The sequence below is a fragment of the Strix aluco genome, chromosome 5 (assembly GCF_031877795.1).
Source record: "Strix aluco isolate bStrAlu1 chromosome 5, bStrAlu1.hap1, whole genome shotgun sequence".
NCBI lineage: Eukaryota > Metazoa > Chordata > Aves > Strigiformes > Strigidae > Strix > Strix aluco.
In genome coordinates, this window is record NC_133935.1 from 73,069,484 (window position 1) to 73,080,239 (window position 10,756).

Sequence of the window (10,756 nt, forward strand, 5' to 3'; positions counted from 1 at the left end):
ATGGGGCAGTTTAAAATCAAGTAGGATTACAGATGCTTTCTAGCACTATGTACAACTGCTCGGACTTGCTCGTGCATTGTAAAGGGGACTGCACAAAGCAAAGGGGCGAGGATTAAAGCACAAATGTCTCAATTAGGGATACACTTCTGTCCTGCAGCTCCCTCCCTGCAGTTAGAGAGCTGGGGGTTGCTGCTGCATTTGGGCTCTGTGTGTACTGAAGGAGGTCAGAGAAGCTGAGCAGCTGCTTTTACCTAACATACATACATATATATATGTATCTGTTCTTGCTCCTCTCTAGCTGTACAGAAGTAGTACTGGGCTTTGGAGGACTCCTGGAAAACAGCAGGGTCTTGGGCTATTGAGAGAGCTGTAAATTGATCATAGAGCTTAAATACTGCCTGATTCTTTCAGAATGAGGAAATGCTGGGTTCGGTGGGATCACCATGGATGGGAATAGCTTCCTATGCCCACTTCTGTTCTGCAGCAGCACTGACGTGTAACATACACTTGCTTTTTCCTTTTAGGGTTATCCCACTAGCTAAAACCTGCTCACTGAGGCCATCCTGAATGCTGAGGGCGGGAGGTTTTCCTTCATAGCCCTAGAGAAACGGCTGGTGAGGAGGATCTTTACAGACAAGTTAAAAGAATCCATTGTGTTAAAACTAAGGCTTTCTCCCCCCGCTTCCTGAAGTTCAAATCTGTCCCATGAGCTCGTAGTAATGAAAACTGCATTTGTAGCTGTGTGGGATGGGAAGCAAATTATGTATGGATCATAGTAGTCAACTCTGACCTATGCAGTTGCCATGATACAAGAGAATTACACCAGTCCTCTGGAATCTGCCTCCAGTTAATCTTACACAAAGCAGCTGTTTTCTGAGCAATTTGGTGCTTTGAGTTTATAAACGTGCGGTAGATTAAAAAGTAGTTTTGTATGATAAAGGAAACAGAACAGTATTCTAGGTAGGCATGTTGTTACAAATCACTTACAGCTCTGACAAGGGAGGACAGGTCCTGCCGTGGGAGAAGCTCAGAAAGACTCTAACCACCACTCTTCAGTAAAGTGAAACACTGAGGCTTACAACCCTTGCTCCTCCCCCTCTTGAGTCCTGTGCCTCTGTTTTACAGAAAGCTGACAGCAGATGTTACAGTTAAGATAGCTGACATAGAAGAAAACCTGTCAGCCTTAGCCGCGAAGAGCAATAGCACAGACACTGACCTGAGTGCGCTGGAGACAGATGCCAAAAGCCTAGACCATGTTGTGAAAGAACTTGCAGAACAGCTAGAGTTCATCAAGATCTCTGATGTTCGGGGTAAGTGTCACTGAGAGGGGGAGAAAGCAGTGGGGTGGCCAAAGATTTAATTAGAGCATGGCTTTAAATACCAGGTTAATCTTCTAACTTGTAATAAAACACAGTTCCTAGAAGGGCAGCTTCTTTCTGTTTAGCAGAGTTGCAGATGCAGCAGGAATTTTGTTTTGCCCCCTCACCCCCTCTCTTCCCTCTGCACATTGCAAAGCCAGCTTAAGTTCCTGGGGCACAGAATTGTCTTAAAGTCTCTTCATTAATACATTTTGGATGAGACACAACAGCTGAAAGTGCAGCAGATTCCAAGATACACCTGGACATCTCCCTTGCTCTCCCCAGTCTGTTAAATTGCTGTTCCTGGTTGCAAAAACTACCTGGATCTTTGTGACTAAGAGCATACCGTAAGGGCCTAGTTCTTCTGAGCCACCTAAGCCTTGCATGTTCATTGGCACACTGAAATGTGCCAAGAATCAAAATTTGCTGGAGAAAGAAATCTCACCAAATTCCATGGAGATTTTGAAAGCTGACTTCATTCAAGCTTGAGAGATGGGATTTTTTTTTTTTTTAAATTTCCTGCCTGGCAGGAAGTCTGAGATTGTTTCCAGTGAATGTAGGATTTCACAGGGTGAGGCAAATAGGATGTAGAACAGGGGAGTCCACAGCTTGTGGCATTCTGCAGAGGAAAGCTGCCCTGACATGTAGAGTGTGGCCACCCCCACAGGGTCCCTCACACCAGTTCAAGGCCTCTCTAGGAGTTGTCCAAAACTAAACAGTTCCATAAATCAGCATCTTCATCAAGCAGTTGTTTCTTGGGCAAGCTCTGACCCATTTCCAAGCAGTGATTCCATAAGCCAGACGTCCCAGCGCAAGCAATAAGAACTAATGGGATAAGTGAATCCTTAGACTGTTGCCCTATACACCTAAAAGGCTGGATCTCCTTTTGCCCTCAGGGCAAGCAGAATTCAGACACTAGGGTCAGAGAAAGGTTTAACTTCAAAATCCAGCAAACTTGACACACTGTCAACCAAGCAAAAAAAAATGAACTTTTTTTTTTCCCACAACAAGCCAAATTCTGTCATCCTTGCAATGGCACTGAATACAGCTGCAAAGGCTGGTGTTTCATTTAACTTGATAGTCATATCACTAACCCTGATGTGTCATCTGCCAGCCTGCATAATATAAATTACTTCGCGTTACTTCATAGATTTCTGAGCAGCTCCATTTGATTTCTGCAGGAGCCTTGGATAGTATCACCAAGTATTTCCAGATGTCCCTGGAGGCAGAGGAGAGGGTCAATGCCTCCACTGTTCACCCCGATAGCACTGTGGAGCTGTCAGCGCAAACACGGCAGGAAGTGGAAGACTTAATCAATGAGAAGGAGGCCCAGTTCAAGGCTAAACAAGAGGAGCAGTCGCGCCTTCTGGATGAACTCGCAGGCAAGCTGCAGAGCCTGGATCTCTCCGAAGTGGCTGAGAAGGTATGCAGCTGAGCAAAAATAAAGTCAGGTTTGTAGAGAACAACGGGTGAGGAGGAACTGTATAAGGCTTGACAGTCCGAGATATGCTGTTTGTTCATGAAAAAATGGACGTTTCTTGGGTGATGGGGTATTTTGTGGGCTAGAACAGGGCTCTGAGACCTACTGGCTTTCAGGCACCAGCCCTTCATGCTGGTCTCCCTGCTACCCTTCCCAGCCCCAACAGAGCACCCATCTTTTCATCCCCCCTGCTCCAACCCAAAGCCCTTTGCTGTGGACAGAGCTCCCATGTGCAGAAAAGTGTAGCAAGTCTGCTGGCCTGAGAGCCAGCCTCTTAAGCCTGTCCTCAGTTCATGTGCTTGCTTTCTCTAGGCTCCTCTCTTCCTTTTTGCAGCTCCACAGGGTACACGCTATGCCTGTGCAGTGCCCAGGCAGGCAGCACTTCTGCTCGCACCGATGGGCTGCCCTCCTCGGCATCACCGCTCTCCCATCCTCGTGCTTCAGACAAAGCAGAACTTACAGGGAGTTGGAGTCAAAAGGGCATTTTCTCCGTTGAAACTGCCTGCTCATCTGTAAATATGATCAAGGGTGGCTTTTTCTTGGGAGAGGCTGGGTGTTCCCTTAGTTTCGCTTTGAAGTCGGCCAGCTGCATTCAGAGAACAATCCTGCGTGAAGGCAGGCTGCAGGGGACTGCTCATTAACTCCCCTGGGCAGGCCAGGCCTCTGTTAGAGGATGAGTTCTTCACACACTGAATTGTCCCCATCCTTTATAACTACTGTCATCCTTCCCGACTCCCCCAGCCCTCCTTTTTTCTCTGAGGGAAGAAAAAGGCATCTTTTTGTTTAGTTTCCCTTCCCCTGCATTCCTGCCTAACTGATTTTGAGGACTGAAAATCTTGGGTAGATGTTTATCAAAGCCATAAACACTGAGTTGCTTGGAGGTGTAATCACAGGACACCAAAAAAAAAATCTTTTTGCTTTCTAGCTACTGCTGGTTTGCATGCCAAACAGGTAAGAGGGACTCATTTACACTTCACAGGAGACAGCTGCAGCTAACTTGGCACAGCCCCTAGGTTTTCCCAGAGAGATTTTTTGGCTGCAAAGTATGTAGGTTAGTGACTATCATTTGGCAAAAGGGGTGGGGTGGAAAGGGAAAACCTCAAAAGAATGGGGAATTTTCCAGTCTTCCCTCTGGCTAAAACATTGTCCAGACAACTGACCAAGCAGTGGATAATTCTCAGTACAAATACTGCTGATTGAAATAGGGGTTTTTTGCCTTTTTTTTAAAAAAAAAAAAAGCCTACCCTGAAACTTTCTATGGGAACACATCCTTGACAACGATTCACAGATTGGAAAGTGTTCTGGAAAGATGAAATCAGAGCAAACATTTGGTGGAAGGGAATGGGACAGCTTTTTAAGGGAGATGAAAAAAAGTTTCCTGTTCAACTTGGAGCACTTCAGCTTCTTCATATTTCATTTCTAGGGCATTAGAGCAAAAGAAAAGATACTACTCTGCACAAAATAGCGTCTTGGGATGGTCACTTTTCCCTCCAACAGTAGTGAAGACTGATTGCAAACAAAAGGCATACGGACAGAAGTAGCTTCCAGCTTGAAACCAAAGCTTAAATACAGCTTTACAGTGAAAGGTGATGTACAGGAAAAGTAGATGATGAAGGTGCAGCAGGGCTTCCCTCATAACCTCCAGCTACTTCAGCATCAGGGAGCTGCTATTCGTAACTGAGTTGAAGGCAGGAAGGTGCAGGGGGCACAGAAGAAAGATTTAAGTCATGCTGGTATGGCCCTGCAGCAGGAACCACCTCCTGCTTGCAGCTCTACTTCAGCTTCCTTCCCTGGGCTACTTGGGATGCCACTGCAAGGGGCAGAAACAACATAGTGTAGAGCAGTGTCCAACTGCATCCCCCTCACAGCTCAGCAACAGAAATAAAGCTGTGACTGTTTCCCTTGTCTAACGTGTCTCTGCAGACATGTGGCACTCCCGCGGGAGCCTCTTGTGCCGAGTCCGAGTGTGGCGGGTTAAACTGTCGAACAGATGATGGAAAGAAGAAGTGCGGAGGACCGGGCTGCGAGGGGCTGGTGACCGTAGCTCACAACGCCTGGCAGAAAGCCATGGATTTTGACAGAGACATCCTTAGTGCATTAGCAGAAGTTGAGCAACTCTCCAGAATGGTAATACGCCAAATCCATTGTTAGATGTTAAAAAAAAAAAAAATATCCTTCGGTTGTAACACAAGTTTAGACAGTAATTGACAAAGTATGTGCCTGGCTTACTTCAAAACCTTCTCTTCAGTTGCGTAACCTCATGATGCTTGTAAAGATCCTCCAAAAGGGAGCTTGTAAAGTGAAGCTTCATGGATAACTCTAAACATTAGCCTGAGTTGTTTAAACTAGCATTGGTGGTATGGATCATGGCCAGCTTTTAAAAGTGTTCTGTGAGTTTTATGAGAAAAAGCATTTCTCATTACTATTACCTCTGACTCGAGCTGAATGTGTTTTAAAATGGGCCTTAAAGCATAAGCAGATATGCAATCAAGCCTTCAATTTTCCTCTCTTTAGGTTTCTGAGGCGAAACAGAGAGCTGATGAAGCAAAACAAAATGCACAAGCAGTTTTGCTTAAAACCAATGCTACAAAAGAACAAGTGGACAGAAGCAATGAAGATCTGAGAAATCTGATTAAACAGATTAGAGACTTCCTAATGCGTAAAAAACCTTACATTTAAATTATATTTTAATTCTGGGTTTGTGAAAACTATCTTTAGGTCTGAATCGTCCTCTAAAGGGTAATGCAATAGCTGTGTCTCCTCCCACTGCCCCTTTCAGCCAGGCTTGGTGTGTATGATGAAATCTGGAAACAAGAGAAAACCAAGACAATAGGAAAGTGAGAGCAAAGTGTGACGTGTTCATTTCAGCTGAGGCTGTTGTACTGCTGTAGCTTGCCAAGTGTGTTCGTAAGTTTTGGCTAGAAAGACAAAGTACTATTAAAGGGGAGGAAAGTCAGAAACTGTGAGTTTATCTCTCTGAGAAAGCACGTAAAGGTTAAATGAGGGCCTTGTTCACTAGCAAGCGGCAGCATGGCAAACCCATTCCTTCCCTGTTTGCACAAGGCTGAGTATGCTGTTAGCACAAATACATTTATGTGCAGCTCTTGGCCTCGTTTCCTGTGGGCTCGTGTCTCCCCCCCAGCCCCAGTGTGGTGTAGCTAATGACCAAGATCTTCAAATGGCTTCCAAGAAAGCCATGCCAGCAGGGCCTACGTGCCTGCTGGGCCTCTCCTGAGAGGAAAGTTTCTCCTTAAGGAAGCAGTTTTAACACCTTGGTTTTCCATAAGTCTGGGGGAGGATGTTTTCCCATTATTCTCCTTCTTAAAGGAGCAACTGGCCAAGAATTTGAATACTAAGACTTGACAGAGGGAAGCTTTTTCTCATATCTTTGTCATTTGTGTCCATCCACTAGAAGACAGCGCTGACCTGGATAGCATTGAGGCAGTGGCTAATGAAGTGCTGAACATGGACATGCCAAGCACTCCCCAGCAGCTGCAAGCCCTGACAGAAGATATTCGTGAGCGTGTGGAAAGCCTTTCTGATGTTGAGGTCATTCTGCAGCAGAGCGCTGGAGACATTGCCAGAGCAGAAATGCTCCTGGAGGAAGCTAAAAAAGCAAGGTATGCAACCCTGTTCTGTATGAGCTGTTTTCCATCACCAAGAGCTTGAATTAGACTTTCATTTCATTGTATCAGAAAACACGGAGTCAACTTTCCCCAATGTAGATTCTCATTCCTTCACTAAGGGGCAAAAATGGCTCTTTTCCAGTTCCAAAGTTAAAAGCATTTTTAGCGTTAACGTAGTTTTGCTCCACAGCAAAGGTGCAACAGATGTTAAAGTCACTGCAGACATGGTAAAAGCAGCACTAGAAGAGGCTGAAAAAGCTCAAAATGCAGCTGAAAAAGCCATCAAACAAGCTGATGAAGATATTAAAGGAACTCAAGACCTGCTGACCTCGGTGAGCTCTTTACAAGTGTTTCTTAAGATATAGAAAGAGGCACCAAATCTGATACTTAGGAAGTGATGAAAGCCTGTCTAGGGAAGACTCTTGGCTACTGCAAATCCAAGACTGCACTTAAAATAAATCTAAACCATTGCTGCCTTCACATCAACTTGTGAGTTAGTATGACAGATGCTAGGGGACCATTTGCTCTTTAAAAAAAACCAAAAAAACCCAAAAAAACCCAAAAGCCTTTTCTCACCCCATGTGCTACACCACTAAAGTTAAATGAGCAAGACTGTAGCCCTCTAACACCTGTCCACCACACTGGTAGTGTACTGGTGTAGCCACACTATCAGCGTTATCCACCACAGCACCAGACTAAAATGAATAAATGCTGGATTAACGTGGTAATTACTGTAGTCGTGTCAGACAATGTTATTTTCAGACTTCATCTCAAAGCCCTCACGAGACCATAGAGCTATCTGTACACATGAAGCTTGGCCAGCTTAGAAGAGATGCAGCTTCACACATCCATTATTACATGGAGTCAAATGTCTGAAGTTTTGCCTCTGGATTAGGCAACTCTTGCATGTGTAATACAACTAAGTATTTTTAAACCATGTTCCTTAATGCTTTTGCAGCCCCCTACATACCCCATCTTCAGTGGGCTCTTTCACCCTGACTGCAATTGGCCATTTGCAGCAAAACTAACACACTGGTTTTTGTATCAGATCTATGGACATGAACTAATTAGTTGATCAGGGCTTATCCAGAAAGTTTAGCATTATATTCAGTGTCTTTCAAAATTGTAACTCTCATCCCTCTTTGTTAGATTGAATCTGAAAATGCAGCATCTGAAGAAACACTGAATAATGCTACCTTACGTCTGTTTGAGCTCGAGAAGAGTGTTGAAGACCTTAAGCAGAAGGCTGCTACAAATTCAGAGACTGTGGACAATATAGAAGAAAAAATTGTTACTGCAAAACAAAATGCGGAAGAAGTTAAAAAGGTGAGAAGCTCGGGAAAGATGCTGAGGGAAAGCCAACAAAACCCTGACCCCAGTTTGTCTAAAGGAACATTAATGACATGTGAGCCATTTCATTTATTGGTCAAGAACTGGGGACAAAAAAAAAAAAAACAACGCACTTACCAAAGATAGCTGCTTTTTAATTACTTTGGTACCAGATATGGAGAGAATGAAGTATTGGAAGTTTTCAGGTTTTAAAATAGCTGCAGGAAACCTATCATGCTGTCACACAGTCAGCCTTTCATAGATTCGTTTCTGTCCCTCAGCTTTACGATCTGCCACAGGAGAACTGGTAAGTTTTTTTCCTCTTGTATAGAGTATTTATGGGTTTATGGCAATGATAGGTTCATGACAAACAATCTGAAATTTGGCATATACAGAATCAAGTGACAAGAAAAACTGTTAGCTCGATATAAAACCAAAGTAATTTCTAAATATCAGAGATGCAAAATTTGCTGTGACCATTGGCATTGCTCCCAGTGTCTGCTACACATCTTCGTAACAGCAAAAGAATGCTCGTTAACAAAACAATTGACAAATCTGCCAAAGGAAGTTTCATTGCTCCAATCTGTTGTCTATAGTTAGCCCACTGGTCTCCAGGGAGGTATTTTCTGCCAGGAGAGATGTATTATCCATCAAATCAATTATTTACAAACACTAAGTAGTATTTCAGGTGGCTGTCAAGTAAACACGAGAGACTTCCAGTACTGCTGCAACTTAATTTGCTTATTGGTTGAATTCAGTTAGGTCATAGGACTTCCTAATCTTAACCTCACAGAGAAAAGCACAGCTGAGAAACCAACCTTGTGACTTCTCCAGCACCTTCATGTAGGCAAACTAGGCAGCTGTTCTTCCTGAAAGGGTAACAGGGGTATTCCTCCCCAAATGCAAGCATTCAACCAGAAGCAGTGCCAGTCCCTTACCACATGTGGCTTTCCAGCTGTACTAGGGGCCACTGCTTCCGTTAGTTACAGAATTGTGTAACTGAATCCCATAAACCCTTGTCATCAGTATTAAAGCTGTAAAAGAGCCACAGATCTGCAAAAGGGCGACTGATGACTCTTCGCCCCAACTCTTAAAGTCTTGAATATTAAGTAGGAAATACCCCAGCACTGTTCTGCTTTTGTTAACTGAGCTAACAGCACAGTCTCTCCCTACACCCTGGTTAGTAAAGAGGAAGGAAATGCAAACCCCCGCTGTATTGTCTTTTGAATGAGCTCCATCTTGTGCTTGAATCTGGAACAACAGGTCCTCAATACCGAGCTGAACGACAAGTATAAAACGGTGGAAGACCTCATTGCCAAGACGACAGAAGAGTCGGCTGATGCTAGGAGGAAAGCTGGCATGTTGCAAGATGAAGCTAAAGCCTTGTTGGCTCAAGCAAACAGCAAACTCCAGCTACTCAAAGGTAAGGCTGTTCTGAGGAGGTAAGGCATCTTAGAATGTGAAGCGATTTCATGCTGTTAAACTGGCTATTCATCAGCAGTAGGGAAAAAAATGGAAGTTAATTCTTTGTTACTGAGGTTTGATCTGCTGTCCTTATTGTTATGGACACAACAGTCTTTTGAATCAAAGATTTCTATAAAGAAGCTGAAGCTTACAAGTGAGACCCAAACTTCTGGTATGGCACCTGTGACTGCTCCAAGAACCACTGCAGGCAAAGACCATGACTACTATAGGCTTAGGACAAGGACTAACCCATTCAACTAGACCCCCACCTTCAAACATACTCCCCCCACCCCACTCTGGAAAGCTATCAAAACAAAAGGTAATCAGGTTATGTCAGTCCCAGTTTACAGATTAATTTAACATTTACTACTGACAATTAAAGTTGACTGAAACTGGAGGGGGCAATCTGCCCATAGCTACCAGGGAGGGAGCTCAGTTTTCCTTCTGTTTTTGCCAGGCCGGGAACTCATTCTTCCCCTGCTCCTGCACAGTTACAATAACTCACTGAATAGTCAACCATAACAAGCCAAAACATTTCACTGTTCTGTAAAAGCCACCATAGAACAGAAAATGACAATTATTTTAATGAACCAAAGTGTACTTTTGGATTTCCACTTACGGAAAATGACTTCCTTGTTGCTTTATGTCCCAATGTTAAACAAACAAAAAGGTGCCATTCCAGCCTTTTTTTTTTTTTCCTAATTGGATTCTCTTCCGTAATAAAAATAAATTTGAATAGTAGTTTATCCATAACTATAATGGTTTATATTTCACTGTATTATAACACCCCTAATTAAGCTGCTTTTCCCCTTCCTTTGCTGACAGACTTGGAAAATACGTATGAAAACAATCAAAAAGTTCTGGAAGACAAAGCCAAGCAGTTGGTGGAGCTGGAAGAGACAGTTCGCTCCCTCTTACAGACAATCAGCCAGAAAGTTGCTGTTTATAGCACTTGCTTATAAACAGGAGCAGGAATGCTTGTGTTCAGGATGGGTTTTACACTAGTTCTTTTTGACATTACACTGAGACCTGATAAAGTAAACAGGTTTTATATTGACTTTCAAGTCACAGAACCAAAGACAAGTAACTTTTTGATGTTGAAAATAAACAGTACTTTTGTATCACTGTATGTAGCTAGTATGACTCATTAAGTTCCTTCCTATTTTCAGTAGCTGAAATGGTACATCAATTAATCCTTTAGCAAGTCTTGTTTTTAAACTGGTTAGAGATCTAATAAAATCTTGGCTCCAACTACGTAATTCTAAATAAGGGCTCCAATTACTATGAAATACAAGATGGTCACTCAGAACAACATTACAAGTGAATGGAGAAATACCATCCTTGTGTGGTTAGCTAGCATTTATGCCACAGTACTCAAAGGATTATTTACCCTCTGCATGATACCCATTTAGGCTTAACACTGGTTTCATATCACCCATTATGAAACACTTGATACGTGAAGCAGAAACAGAGGTCAGCACTGAAGGGGTGAATGTGTT

At 43.4% G+C, this 10,756-nt stretch overlaps 1 protein-coding gene across 1 annotated transcript in view; it reads left to right on the forward strand.

Annotated features, from left to right (window-relative positions):
- The window catches only part of LAMB1 (laminin subunit beta 1), a 44,328-nt gene extending 33,942 nt beyond the window's left edge, over positions 1–10,386 (forward strand). The window contains exons 25-33 of the mRNA XM_074827767.1: positions 1,126–1,310; positions 2,540–2,781; positions 4,762–4,965; positions 5,353–5,497; positions 6,251–6,458; positions 6,655–6,796; positions 7,614–7,790; positions 9,057–9,216; positions 10,083–10,386. Of these exons, the coding sequence (XP_074683868.1) occupies positions 1,126–1,310; positions 2,540–2,781; positions 4,762–4,965; positions 5,353–5,497; positions 6,251–6,458; positions 6,655–6,796; positions 7,614–7,790; positions 9,057–9,216; positions 10,083–10,219 (1,600 nt within the window). The 3' untranslated portion in view covers positions 10,220–10,386. The remainder of the gene's footprint in view (positions 1–1,125; positions 1,311–2,539; positions 2,782–4,761; positions 4,966–5,352; positions 5,498–6,250; positions 6,459–6,654; positions 6,797–7,613; positions 7,791–9,056; positions 9,217–10,082) is intronic.
- The last annotated feature ends 370 nt before the right edge of the window (positions 10,387–10,756 follow it).